At 38.3% G+C, this 15,174-nt stretch overlaps 1 protein-coding gene and 1 long non-coding RNA gene across 3 annotated transcripts in view; one reads left to right on the top strand and one right to left on the bottom strand.

The window, feature by feature from the left end:
- Positions 1-15,174, top strand: part of LOC309792238 — a 43,468-nt gene that overhangs the window by 22,777 nt on the left and 5,517 nt on the right. Inside the window, exons 2-3 of one of the 2 annotated variants that reach the window (XR_014291650.1) lie at positions 6,199-6,264; positions 7,329-7,515. This is a non-coding gene — a long non-coding RNA (uncharacterized lncRNA). Of the gene's footprint in view, positions 1-6,198; positions 6,265-7,328; positions 7,516-15,174 lie in introns of those variants that run through there. The other variant, XR_014291649.1, reaches the window with a different exon arrangement.
- Positions 1,309-15,174, bottom strand: part of PPP1R42 (protein phosphatase 1 regulatory subunit 42) — a 37,965-nt gene continuing 24,099 nt past the window's right edge. The window contains exons 6-8 of the mRNA XM_082601712.1: positions 14,495-14,626; positions 7,640-7,799; positions 1,309-1,443 (exon numbers count right to left, since the gene is read on the bottom strand). Of these exons, the coding sequence (XP_082457838.1) occupies positions 1,332-1,443; positions 7,640-7,799; positions 14,495-14,626 (404 nt within the window). The 3' untranslated portion in view covers positions 1,309-1,331. The remainder of the gene's footprint in view (positions 1,444-7,639; positions 7,800-14,494; positions 14,627-15,174) is intronic.

Genomic DNA, 15,174 nt, shown 5'->3' with positions numbered 1-15,174 from the left:
GAGAGCCGCACGTCCAGCGCTCGGGGTTGGCGGCCGATTGGGCCAGAGCTGCGGTCTGAGCTGTAGGACCCCAGCGCGGCCTCGCGAGTTAGCTCGCCTCGCCGCCGCCCTTCCGCCTCGGGCCCAGTCTGAGCCCCGGCACCTTCCAGGCCGGCGCCGAGCCGAGGCGGGAACGCGGCCGTTTTGTTGAGCGTGACGTAACTTTCTGTGAGGAACTGTGGAGTGTGCCGCCTCGAGGCGCTCACCTTTCACTCTACCACAAGGTAAATGTCTCCCGCTGCCCTAACTGCTGAAAGCGTAGTCCTTCCACCCTCGGGATTCCGTGACCAGTTTACTGAGCCGCCCAGAGATAAACTGCACTTAGCTCGAGCGCGCCCACTGTGGTACCTTAGGAAGTTCCCCCAGTCGCGGTCGCTTCTCCCCGAGGTTCCGGCGCCTCACTCGTCCCCCAGGGGCCCCCGCTTTGTTTCGCTATTTGGACGGATTTGGAGTCTCCCTGCGGGGAACTCGCCTGAAGTGTTTAGCCCTCGTGGCCCCCCCGGGGAGCGGGGCCGGCGGCCGTGCGGGGAGGGGCTGTCTCCGGCCTCCTTGAGAAAAGGGGGCGCTGCCCCGCGAGACCTGTTCCCAGCCGCCCAGGAAGCCTGGGCCCTGGACGCCCCCCGACCCTCTGTGGCTTCCGCGCGTTTGGACCCGTCGCCTTCAGAGGTGAAGTCTGAGCGGACGCCCCGTATTTCCCAGCGACGTGATTAGTCCATCCTTGAAAACAGTGCCTGCGAGGGGAAGAGCAGGACGTTAAAACACCTTCTTTGCGGTCAAGACGGAATATCGGATTTAAAATAGCATTAATGAAAGCGCTCTTGCATACCTGACATAATTTCACCCTTTACCATGGATTTTAAAAGTGGAGCCACCGACTAGTGCATAGTCATGGTGGCACTTACTGTATCCGAGTGCAGGATTCCACACACTTTAAGTATATTAGTGAATCAAAAGAATCCTCAGGTTTTCATCTCGATTCCCGTTCCGGAACTGTAGTTCGATTTACACTTTAGAAAGAAGCACACCAAAATACCACTGGTTCACAAAAGGATTACTTTCTTTTGGTGAAGGAGAAAGCACACCTTTATTTCCCCTGTAAATGGTACGTAATGAGGAATAAAGCAGTTGGAAAGCACTGTTTCGGATTCTATAAAGAAGCAAATCAAACGAGAACTCAAAAGGTTCTTCTTATATCATGAGATGCCGTAAAGCTACACACCCCAAAGGATGATGTTGCCTAGTAATGCGATAAAGGTAAAGAGTCACACGTTTCAGATCGCTTAAGGCTGAATTTACTGGTTTTTTACAAACACATTTTCTTTTACTTTTGAGTTATGAAGAAGGTGAGGTTCACATACATCATTTTTGGTCAGCAAGCTTTCAGATTCCTTCAAAGAGAGATTCCTGTATTGACAGAGAAAAAACAAAACAAAACAGCGTTTAAATTATTTCAAAGATGAAAGTTATCCACAACAGGTAGCAAACGTATATAATCTAGGACACATAACAATAGTGAAGGCTAATGATTAGTTACTAAACTGTGTGCCTCTTCTCAGGCTTGAAAGGAAGCAGAAACAAAGATTCCCCCCCCACCCCCCGAGGAAGGGAAGAATGTGGAAAATCTATGAGTTGGGAGAGATGTGGACATAAGAATGCGGGGGGAAGGTGGGCCGACTAGGGTAGGCAAATTAGGTGCTCAGGGCTCCTTATGTTTTGCACCTTGGCACCTCACACACCTCACCCGAGCCTAGCCTGCTAGAGTCTCCTGCTGCTTCAGGAGGTGGGGTGGAGGTGCAGGCACAGCAGAGGCACTTCACTGCTAACAGTGCCTGGCCAGTTGCCTGCTGAGTTGCCCAACAGTCAAGTTCCAAAGAAAGGACTGATGTAACAAGACCAGCCACTGCAGGCCACCCCCCTTGTCCTATCTGCTGACACTCTAAGCAGCCTCTCTGAACCCTCTGATGACTCTAGAGGAGTCCTGCTTCCTGCAAGAAACCAGTATTTGCAATTAAGTTCAAAATGGAAGATGAAAATCTTCAAATTTTCCACATTACATAAATTAGTAACAGGCACCTTATTTAGCACTTCTTAAGTGCTAAGTGCTTTACGAAAAGCACTTTATTTTCTCATTTTGTCTTTACAAAAACCCTTTGAGGACTTTACATTTACAGTTGAGAAAAATAAAGCTCAGAGGGTTGAAGTAACTTGTCCAAGGTCACCTAGATAGTAAGTGGCAGAGACAGGAGTCAAGCCAGGCAGATTGACCCTAACACCTGTGCTTTTCACCATACTCTTCTATTTACTATTTGTAGGGTTTTTCATTATTTGCAAACATTTTTTGTATCTGCTATCTCAATAAAGGGCATACTTTAACTTGACTCCCTATGAACAATCCAAATACTATTTTTATAGTATGTCTTTCTTTGGAGTTCTTGTCTAATCTGGTTTTAGAGTGCCGTAGATTTTATTTCACTGAGCGTGATGTAGGTCTTAAAATCATACTTATCTTTTTTTTAAATGTGTCAAATAGTTTGGCATCTTATCTTTATATTGTAAAATAATCACACATACCAGTGAAGAAAATATGTTGATTTGTTATATAGCTATATCAATGGGTTTTATAGAGTTGGTGCTTTTTTTCACCTTTCAACGACTTCCCTCATTGTTTAATTAAGGTATAATTTACAGGCTTAAATTCACTCTTTTGAGTGTATAGTTCAGCAGTTTTGATAAACACTAACAGTCGTGTAACTACTACCACAATAAAGCTATGCAACATTTCATCACCCCCCCAAAATTCCCTTGTGTTGACCCTTTGTAGTCAACCCCAGGTCCTCAGCAACTACCGATATTTTCTCTCTATAGTTTTGCCTTTGCCAGAATGTCATGGAATCATACAGTGTGTAGCCTTTTAAGTCTATCTTCTTTATTTTATTTTTTTTAAACATCTTTATTGGAGTATAATTGCTTTATACTGTTGTGTTAGTTGCAAAGTGAATCAGCTATATGTATACATCTATCCCCATATCCCCTCCCCCTGCGTCTCCCTCCCACCCTCCCTATCCCACCCCTCTAGGTGGTCACAAAGTACTGAGCTGATCTCCCTGAAGTCTGGCTTCTTTTGCTTAGCATAATGCTTTTGAGGTCTATCCATGTTGTGTCATGTATTGCTAGTTCATTCCTTTTTAATGCTCAGTAGTAGTATTCCATTGGATGGATGTACCACAGTTTGTTTATCCATTCCCTAGTTGAGAGACCTTTGGGTCGTTTCCAATTTTTGGTGATTATGAGGAAGCCACTGAAAACATCAGGGCTCAGATTTTTGTGTGACTATAGGTTTTCATTCCACCTGGGGAAGTACCTAGGAGTGGGACTGCTGAATGTGGTGTGTGTTTAACTTTGTAAGAATATGTCAAACTATTTTCCAAATTGGCTGAAGTATTTTTTGCATTCCCACCCGTAGTGTGTGAGAGTTCCAGTTGCTCCATATCCTTGCTAGCATTACTTGATTTTTTTTCCTTTTATTCACTTTAATGGACATTTTTAAAGAAAAAAACTTGATCCAATATTTAAAACATTTTAAAAATCAGATGATTTCACAATCTAGATGTCTTGCTTGCTAGCTAGTCTCATTTCTCACCTTCAGCATGTCTGCCTGGCTATACCGTTTTGGAGCCGAGTAGCTGCAGGCTGCAGTTGCCTTTAGTTGGACATGTGCTCTCCAGTTTACCTCAGTCACATTCTCACCTGCTTCCCTTACTTACTTTATCTGCCTGTACTTTAGGGTGTTTTTGTGACCCCCTTGCAGTGTAGTTAAGAGCTTGGCCTTTGCAGTCAACGACCTGGATACAAGTCCCACCTCTGCCTCACGGCAGTCCTGTGACTTTGGGCCCCTCTGACTGGGCTTCTGCAACACTCATTTCCCCCATGTATAAAATGGGGCTGATAGTATTCTTATCTCAAAGGGTCCTACTGTGTTTTATAATTTGTTTGGGTAATGAAGACTAAGCTTTCGAAGTAGACATTTTAAAATGGAAAATAACTAATACAATTTTTATAACTTAGATCTTACATAACTCTTGTTCACAGAGTAAGCCATTGACAGAGTTGAGACTAGAAGTCACAAAAGTGAGCTTACACTGTTCTAAAGAAACACTTTGTCGCTCACCACTATTGCTTTTTTTTGAGAGAGGTGGGGGTTGTCCTAATTTCAAAGGGTTCTTTGAGAACTGCAAACCAGAAACTTAATGTTATATCTACGTTACTGATACATAAATTTATTTTGCATATAAAAGTTAATTAGAGGTTAGGTTGAACACAGCAAAATTAAAGATATTTAGAGCTTTGCAGATGAGTTTATGTAAGATCATTCCAGAGTTTCATGACTAAAAGTCTTATCTAAGTTTTAAAAAATTCTTCTTGAAGCACATAGGAGATCTGTTGTTACAACTGTTCAAACATAACCTTAACAGTGGTAAAAACAAATTATTTGTACTGTTTTTAAAGGTCATTTTTTAACTCAAAGAAACCTAATGCTTCCATATTCTAACTAAAGGTAGTAGGTATTTTATAAATAGTTAAATAACATACAGTGAACATTTCCTGTGAATTATGGGTCCCAGGGATTCACATTCCTTAAAGGTATCTGAAGCTAAGGGCATTCTAACCCACCTAGAAAGTTATTATTTTTACATTAAGAAAAGAGATGGATTGACTCTATTGACATCACTTAGGCTTGAACGATAGTTAATCAAGTAACAGTTTGCTTTTTTCCTTGTACAGTGCTGTATTCGCAGTGGATCTTACTTACAATATATAACTGCATTTAATGTCTATTTTTAAATTACTAAGGCTCAAGTACCTCCTAGCATGTTTGAAAAGAGAGGAAACATCTGTCAGAAGTATTTACTGTGACAAACATAGAAAGAAGCAATATGTGCACGTTTTTTGTTTAATACATATGTTATTTTTAATTGAACAGTGAAGGCATTTGTTCAGAATCAGCCTTTAAATAAAAAATAGTGTTGAACTAATCTTTAATTAAAGTGTACGTTGATAGTATCAAGTTCAGTTTGAGGGTCAAAAGCAACGTCAATGAGTCTGACTTTTTCCTCCCTGTAGGGAAAGCAGGCTTGTGTAAATATACATGAGCACAGACTGCATGCATTTATAAAGGAGGTGGAAAACATTCCCCTGTCATTGGACAGATTTTGCTTCACTGTGTTCCATATAGGATACAGGCACAGCTTTCAGTGTGTAAACCGTAAAGGAGTGTGGGGCACATACTTTTAGCGTTTTGGAAGAAGGCTCTAAGCTCCTTTCCACCTCTGAACAGGCTCCCCACCTCGAATCTTAAGTATAGACTGTAGGGGACTCTTCTGCTGATGCCACCTCATTATCCTCCGAGTCATTAAGGGAGGGAATTGGTTTAACCAACGCTTTTAGAAACTAAAAATCTGTCCTTTACATTTGGGCCGCATATTTTGTTTTTAATACTTTACTAACCTTCTAATGTTATCCTCATTGTCTCTTAGCCTTACACTAAATTAGTAAAATGTTAGCAGTAGGCATACCCTAACAATCTATTATCAAGAGCTTAATGAAATTCCGTAATATATTTGGTCGTCTTTTATTAAAGAGAGGTAGAACTGATATTCCCATTTAATAAGACTTAGATCATTTGTGATGCCAAAACAATATTTTGGCATGTCCTCAATGAAAATGTTACATGAGGAAATAAAAAAGATTTAACAGAAAATGTTTATGTAATACTTTTTCGCATTATAACACTTAGGAATCAGGATTGAACATCGTAAACTTCACTGATAGTAGCAGCAGCAAGGCATTCTTTGTACTATTCTCACAGGAACCCCTCTGTTCTGCTGGTTCCTTCAGGGTAGCCTATCTTAGCAGTACTTAGCAGTCAGAAATGCATTTAGCTCTGTGTTTAGTGTTCCTAGTCAGGAAAATGAGAATATAGTGATTTGTCAGTGCAGTCCTAGGGACTAGAGTTTTGCTTGGGGCTATAGAATATGTGGTATGTGCCATAGCTCGCAACTGATCTAACAGTGTGTGTGGCAATGTGCAGATCTACCAATATTGTTTTCTGAAGCTGCGTTCATTTTTATTGTTTTCTTTTCCACCTTGATGATATACTAGCAAGACCTTTCAAAATGCTTGGCAAAGAGACAAGACTCAAGAACACTGTTGTGGAATTGACGTGAGGTATGTAAATCTTTAAGAAACTGTTGGGGTGCTATGAACAAACTGGCTATGGTTTTGATGGCAGTGATAATGGACATAATCAGTAAGGCAAGTTCTCACATAGCCTCTGTTTTTTATGTGTGTGAATGGAGAGGAGGCAAGACCAAAACTAGGACTCCTTATATATCCTATCGCCTCTCCCCAGATAAAGCATTTTCCAGACTCACAGGACTCTCTCTCCCTTAAGCCTCTCCTGGCAAGCCTGAGCCACTCTTCAGGGAATGGGGGTAGGATAGTGCAGCACTGTTGTTCATGGGTCTTCTTCAGGAGGGCTCCATTAAGGAATGCTAAATCACCATCCCTTGACTGGACCCTGCAGAGAGGGTCTCGTGACAAACCCACGTGACCTTCATCAGGCAGTTCTGGAAAAAGGAAATCTATTCTAAAGTACATCCACTGGCTCTGATTACTTTCTCAATGAAATACGCTATGGCCCTTTATTATATTGGAGTGACTACTATGGTATGATCGGAAAGATCAATAGAGCAATCATTGTATTGATTATAAATGAAGAAAAGTTGAATGGATAATTTGTAGGATGTATGAGGATCTGGTTTATAACGCCCATAGCATTTATCACAGTATATAGTAGTGGCATCACATGTGACTCTCACACTAACTTGTTGCAAGATCTTTGAGATCAGGACTATCTCATTTGAGTTTTTATTATATTGAGTATTGTCTGGCATATAGCAGGTGGCTGTTAGTTTTATGAATAAAGGAAGTTATTTTCTGGTATGATTTATCTTTACACCACAGCAATAACATCTTTTTTAAAGCTGAAAAAAGCAATTTTCTTCTCATTAGGAGACTCAGCTGATTCATAATGAGCTAAATTATGTATAAACTCAAGGTTTAGAATAGTGATTCTTAAACTATTTTTTGGATCATAAATCTCTTTGAGAATCTAATCAAACTTCTAATGTATCCTTCAGGGACACCAGATTAAGAACCTTTGGTTTGGAGAAGTGGTGAAAGTAGCCTATCTCTGTAATGCTCTGGCTTCTCCTCCTTTCTGCCACCAGATGCCCTGCTGTAGCCGTCTACTCACTAATGGACCACCCATTATCATCTGGGCCTCGGGCTCCTTTGATACGATCCCTGCTCATTCAGACAGCTTTACATGCTGCTTCTGGGACTTTCCTGAGTCACCTGCCCTACCTCAGTAGGTGTATCTAGTCTGTGACTCCCAGCTCTTCCTGGATCAACCCTTCCACTGCAACAGAGAACGAGGAGACAGACGGAGGGGCTCTCTTCCTCTGTGCTGTTGACAGTGAGGGTGTCCCATCCTCCCCCAAAAGATAAATCACACACAAAAATATTTGAAAGAACCTACCCCACGTCTTCGATAATTTTAGGGTTATCTTCCTGGGAGCTTTCTGGAGATGCATTTCCATTTGCAAGGTATCTTTGTCTATCAGAGAAAAAAACTGATTTTGGCTTACCCACCTGTGGGTAATAAATAGGAACTATGTGATGCATTGTTTCAAAGTTACCTGTAACATACAAAGAATTAAAAGCATTCTGCTTTGAAACTAATAACTAAATTGCAAACATGGCATAGAAAAGCATTAGACTATCTAAAATTATGTTTTATGAAATGGAATTAGATGAGGTTATATAGATCCACAGCAAAACCAATAAAAAATTAATATCCAAGATAAAAATATCACAGACTTTCATACATGAGAACCTACACAGGAAAGTTTATGGTCAACTCTCATAGACAAAATGGGTATACCAACATTAATATAAATATTAACTGCCCTTGCATTTTGCTGTTATGAGTTTATTTTTTCAGTGTGTTTAACCTCTAGGGAGTAGATTAGTCAATTATAGTTTTTGTAATATGTTCATACCTTTATTTCCAAACTTAACATTCCACATCGTTTCCCTGTTTAAAGATCCTCCTTCCTTTCCAGCAATGATTTCCTTTTAAGTGGAGACTGCCTTATTCGCCTCTAATTCCCAGGGCCTAGCATAGTGTTGGGCACATCTAAGATGCTCAACAAATGTTTATTAAATGACTAAATGAATATTTCCATCAAAGCACTACAAAAGTAAATGATGAATAAAACGAAACCAGTTCAACCAAAAAAAAAAAAAATGCTGAAGGGCATTCAGATATGTTGAATTTTGTTAAAGTGTTTGACTTTGCTTCTAATTTTGAGCTATATAGTTGTGTGACTATATTTAAGACAAGATTTTTTTATTGTAACATCCTTGAAGTCTGAGTTAATTTTACCATATAGAGCTCCAAATTTATAGGGCTACCAGAAATATGTAGTCAGGAAATACAAAGATGACTATCTTCCTAAGAATTCCTGTTCACTTATAATGTATTTGGTTGTACAGAGGTATCTTTAAATGGTTCATCTTAGCTCTTCTAAAGACCTGAAGGTATATTGTAGATTTAAAAATATACACAGTATATCTTCTAGACTTTAAGTCATTTTTTCCATTTCTCCTGAGTGGCAATAACAGACACTTTACATAAAGACTACAGTGTAAGCTATTGGCCACATACCTAAGGACAGAGTTATTGCATGTTAAATACATGTATCCAGGGATATCACAGGTTGTAAGCCTGGGAAGCTCAGAACTGTACCATTTGTTTGGATGGGGTTGGCAAATATGTGTAGGTGGTGAGGAAGAAGGACATCTATAGATGGCCAAGAGAGAATAACTGAGTACTCCTGAGGAAAACGCACATAATTTCTATTACAGCTAGTCAGCTTTCAATTTCAATTTAATTTTAATTTGATTGACCTTACAGTCTATTTTTCAATATAGTACATCATATAACCTATTTGAATACTTTTTTTTTTTTTTTTTTTTTGTGGTACGCGGGCCTCTCACTGTTGTGGCCTCTCCCGTTGCGGAGCACAGGCTCCGGACGCACAGGCTCAGCGGCCATGGCTCACGGGCCCAGCCGCTCTGCGGCATGTGGGATCCTCCCGGACCGGGGCACGAACCCGTGTCCCTTGCATCGGCAGGCGGACTCTCAAACCACTGCGCCACCAGGAAAGCCCCTCTATTTGAATACTTTTAAAATTTCAAAGTTCTTTCATAATATAGTCTCATTTTTCTCCCTAGTTCCTTTTTTGTTTATAAAAATTATATGTTTACATATCACATATTTACACATTTGCAGATTTTTCTAAATTCCCACCAAACTGAAGTGAATTTCTACGTAGAGCAGACATTATTGTCTTTGGGTCCAAGCATGATTCAGCCAGTCATCAGTAGAGTGGTCACTAGAAGCCAGAGCTGTTTGATGAAGTCAGATAACTGATTAATCACTGTCTCCCTGCTATCTTTGTGACCTTAGACAAGTTATTTCATCTTTCTAAAACTTAGCTTTCTCAGCTGCAAAATGGATATAATAATTACCTTTCCCACAAGTTAAAATGATTAAAGCAGTAGTGCGCACAAATATCTGAAATGTTTGGCACAATAAATGTTAGCTCTCTTTTCTTCCCTTGCCCCCTCTTCTTGGCTTCCTAGACTGGAGTGCTTTCCATTTTAAATTATTAATAGTTATCATGATAGCAACTACAACAAGGTATGAAATGATGCTTCTGTACTATATAACATTCTGTATGGCTTTTAAAAAAAATTGTGGTAGGAACACTTAACATGAAATCTACCCTGTTTATTTTTTAAGTGTACAATAAATACATTATTGTTGACTCTAGGTACAACTTTGTACAGCAGACCTCTAGAGTTTATTCATCTTGCTTGACTGAAACTTTATGCCTGTTGATTAGTAACTCCCCATTTCTTCCACCACCCCTAGCCCTGGGCAGCCACCATTCCACTCTTTGATTCTATGAATTAGACTATTTTAGATACCTCATATATGTGGAATTATGCAATATTTGTCTTTCTGTGACTGGCTTGTTTCATTCAGCATAATGTCCTCAAGGTTCATCCACATTGTTTCATATTACAGAATTTCCCTTTTTTTAAGGCTGAATAGTATTCCATTGTTTGTATATATGTTATTTTCTTTATCCATTCATCTGTCAGTGGACATTTAGGTTTCTACATCTTGGCTATTGTGAATAGTACTGCAGTGAACATAGGAGGGTTAACATGTCTTCAAGATCCTGATTTCAGTTCTTTTGGATAAATACTCAGAAGTGGGATTGCTGGATCATATGGTTATTCTAGTTTAAAATATTGAGGCACTGCCATACTGTTTTTCACATTGGTTGCACCATTTTGCATTCCCACTGACAGTGTGCAAGGGTTCCAATTTTATCCATGTCCTCACCAACATTTTTTTTTTTGTCATTTGATAATAGCCATCCTGACAGGTATAAGGAAGTATCTCATTGTGTTTTTTTAAAAATATTTATTTATTTATTTGGCTGTGTTGCGTCTTAGTTGTGGCACGTGGGATCTTTGATCTTCGTTGCGGCATGCAGGATTTTTAGTTGCGGCATGCAGGATGTTTTTTTTAGTTGCAGCATGTGAACTCTTAGTTGTGGCACGTGGGATCTAGTTCCCTGACCAGGGATTGAACCCAGGCCCCCTGCATTGGGAGTACAGAGTCTTAGCCACTGAACCACCAGGGAAGTCCCATCATTGTGGTTTTGATTTGCCTTTCCCTGTTGATTAGTGACATTGAGCATTTAAAAAATATACCTGTTGGCCATTTGTAGGTCTTCTTTGGAGATATGTCTATTGGAAATTCTGTTGGGAAAATGGCGCCAATTAACTTGCTTGACAAAGTATTGCCACAAACCTTCAGTTTGTATAAAATGCATTATCTGTGAAGCGCAATAAAGTAAAGCGCAATAAAACAAGGTGTGCCTGAAATCACTTTATTTATTTATTGAAATATAGTTGATGTACAATATCTTGCTAGCTTCAGGAGTACCACATAGTGATTTGACATTTGTATCATTGTGAAATGATGACCACCATAAGCCTAGTAACCATATGTCCTCATGCAAAGTTATTATAATATGGTTGACCATATTCTTTGTGTTGTATATTACGTCCCTGTGGCTTATTCATTTTATAACTGGAGGTTTACCTCTTAATCCCCTTCACGTGTTTCACCCCGCTTCCCCGGCAACCACTGCTTCTCTGTTTCTATGAGTCTGTTTTTGTTTTGTTTTCTTTGTTTCGTTTTTTAGATTCCACATATAAGTGAGATCATTCAGTGTTGGTCTTTCTCTTTCTGACTTATTTTACTTAGCATAATACCCTCTATATCCATCCATGTTGTCACAAATGGTAAGATTTTATTTTTATTTTTAATGGCTGAGTAATATTCCATTGTATATATCCCGAATCTTCTTTATCCGTTCCTCTATTGAAGGATACTTAGGTTGCTTCCATATTTTGGTTATCGTAAATAATGCTGCAGTGGACATTGGTGTGTGTATATCTTTTTGAATTAATGTTTTTGTTTCCTTTGGGTAGATACCCAGAAGTGAAATTGCTAGATCATATGACAGTTCTATTTTTAATTTTTTGAGGAACTTCTGTACTGTTTACCGTGATGGCTGCACCAATTTACAATCTCACCAGCAGTGCACCAGGGTTCCCTTTTCTCCACATCCTTGCCAACACTTATTATTTGTTGTCTTTTTGATAATTGCCATTCTGACAGGTGTAAGGTGGTATCTCATTGTGGTTTTGATTTGCATTTCCCTGATGATTAGTGATGTTGAGCATCTTTTCATGTGTCTCTTGACCATCTGTATATCTTCTTTGGAAAAATGTCTATTCAGGTCCTCTGCCCATTTTTTAGTTGGGTTATTTGTTTTTCTGATACTGAGCTGTATGAGTTCTTTGTGTATTTTGGATATTAACCCCTTATCAGTCCTATCATTTGCAATTTTCTTCTCCCATTCAGTAGACTGTCTTTTCACTATGTTGGTAGTCTCCTTCACTATGCAAAAGCTTTTGAGTTTGATGTAATCCCATTTGTTTGTTTTTGCTTTTGTTTCCCTTGCCTGAGGAGACAGATCCAAAAAAGTATTGCTAAGACCAATGTCAAAGAGTTCACTGCCTGTGTTTTCTTCTAGGAGTTTTATGGTTTCAGCTCGTACGTTTAAGCCTTTAATCCAGTTTGAGTTTATTTTTGTATATGGTGTGAGAAACCGGTCCAGTTTGATTCTTTTGCATGTAGCTGTCTAGTTTTCCTCACACCATTTAATGAAGAGGTTGTCTTTTCCCCATTGCATATTCTTGCCTCCTTTGTCGTAGATTAATTGGCTATATAGGCGTGGGTTTATTTCTGGTCTCTCTATTCTGTTCCATTGATCTGTCTATTTTTGTGCCAGTACCATACTGTTTTGGTTACCATAGCTTTGTAGCATACAGTAGGATACCCTTGAATGACACAGGTTTGAACTCCTCAAGTCCACTTTTATGTGGAGTTTTTTCTATAGTATATACTACAGTGTTACACGATCTGAGGTTGGTTAAATCCTTGGATGTGGAACGAAGGATATGGAGGGCTGACTGTAAAGTTACATGCAGATTTTTGACTTTGGGGAGGGTTGGCGCCCCTAACCTCCTCACTGTTCAAGGGTCAACTGTAGTTTGAAATCAGGGAGTGTGATCCCTATGGCTTTGTTCTTCTTTCTCAACATTGCTTTGGTGGTACTTTGACATCTTTGGGGTAATACTGAAAATATGCAAGTCCTGACCCTGAGTCTAGTTTTGCCCTTCATAGCCAGCCAGGTATAAGCAGAGGAGGAGAAATGCCTCCTGTCCATTTTATAGGTTTTAGATCTTGAGAAGTTCATATTGCCAACACAGCATCATCACTCATGTGAATACTGTCAGCTTAAAAAGTCCAATTCTTTGAATAATGTTAACAGTTCATATTCAGGGGATACAATATGGCAAAATCATCAGACCTTTCCATCTCTGCTTCTCTTCACCTCAACCTCCTTGTCCTAGAGTGATAGAGCTCCTAGGATATGCTATCTATGCATAAAACCTCACTACACTGTTTTGGTTTCCGTTTCCCTATTCCCCTGGTCTCACCTCTTTCTGTGTCTCCATCCCTTGTTAGCTGTGGAATTAGAAGACCATTAGCATTCAAACTGTCACGGAACAGAGCAAGGGCCTCATTTCAGCGTTGTGAACTATAGAATCTGTGAAGAGTGAATTCTAGGATACTCCCCAGTATGCTAAAGATGATTATTACACATCATACTTAGCTACATTTAGTTTCATTAGTTAGGCAGGGGAGGTTGGCGTGTCCTTGTAACACAACCTTAGGCATATTATAATCAAAATATTCAAATGTTGGAGTGTGTACTTAAGAAAGAGGACAGGCCACAGAGTGTAGGGAACATATGTGGTTGTGATACATTTTTATTTTTTATCCTGATGAAAAATGTGATTTTTGCACTTTTGCTAAACAAACATACTTGTGAATTGTTTCACAAGTTATATAGCTGATTGTTGTTTCACCATTTACATAACTAGTGTCATGCACTTTTGCCAGATATAAAATTATACACTTTTCCCCACCCTCATGGCTCTCTGTTTATATAGCTGACATAGTTATATGCAATATGAACTAAACATACCTTTTTTCATATATGGTAACTACCATTTTCATATATAAACATTATAGGAAAAATTTCCTAGGAATTGTAAACAAGTTAAAAAAAAGCCCATAAAAATCTAAACAAACCCCCCTTATTTTGTTGTTTGTTTATATATTTATATTTTATTTATTGAATCAGTGATAAATAGTAACAGCTACAATTGTGATCTAAAAATCAAACAAACTAGAATTAACATTGGGTACATTTTACCATATTTGTTCCATTTGCTTTACCTTAAATAGAAATAATTTATATAAAAATTTATCTACTTTTAAATAAACACACTTTCTTTTTCTTATTTTTTCAGTGCTAGTTCATAACAACATTGTTTTTAAGACTTTTTGATAATGCAAAGCTTAATTTTTAATTTTGTAACAAGAATTCTAATATTAATGTGAACACAAAATCTTAAAACACACAATTTCAGAATTCAAAAATTACAAATATTCTCCATTCCATACTATAGTTATGTGCCCTGGAGCACTTATACACACATGCATGTACCCACAAACCCCCCTTATTTCTGGTATTTTTTTTGTTGTTGAGTAGAATATTCCCTTTGCTAGTAGAAGTGATTAACTAATGAATGACAGCCTACTTACTTATGTATGAGTTACTTATATCCTCGTTATTACTGTTCCTTTTTTTGCTGATTTTCTTGGCATCTTTGGATGCTTTCCAATTCATTAGGAATTGTCTTTCCATATTTTTAATTTCTTTTCCATCAAGGAATTCTAGAGAAAATATATATGTTAAAAAATGTAGTATATAAATGCAATAAATGTTATGTATCAATACAGCATGAACGTTATAACTACAATATATAAATATTATGTATTCACATACAATATATATACCTCTGGTTTAGCATACATGAACAGCTACACGACAGGCTGAAATAAATTTATTTTTAAAATACCTTATTTACACAGCTTCTGTTTTTGTTGAACTTTTATTTATTTTTATTTATTTTTTCTGATTTCAAAAAGAATATGTGCATATTATAAACAACTGAAACATGATGGTAAAAACATAAAAAGGCTCTGTAATTACTATCCATATCTCTCCTTCCCATCACTAACAAAGGTAATCATTATAAACAATTTTATGTATGGTCACCCTTCTTGGCTCATAAAGTATTTTAAAAAACAAAAATGTCATATTCAACAAAAATTAAATATTATCTATTCATTTAAATGATTCTATGGTTATTCATAGGAAAAAGTAAAATATATTTTATGTTAATTTCAATAAGAAGTTTTATATATGTAACATGGTATTT

The sequence above is a fragment of the Mesoplodon mirus genome, assembly GCF_964341445.2.
Source record: "Mesoplodon mirus genome assembly, chromosome: 16".
In the NCBI taxonomy this organism is placed as follows: domain Eukaryota; kingdom Metazoa; phylum Chordata; class Mammalia; order Artiodactyla; family Ziphiidae; genus Mesoplodon; species Mesoplodon mirus.
Note: the sequence above shows the minus strand (reverse complement) of the source record. Positions and strands in the feature narration are given on the sequence as shown.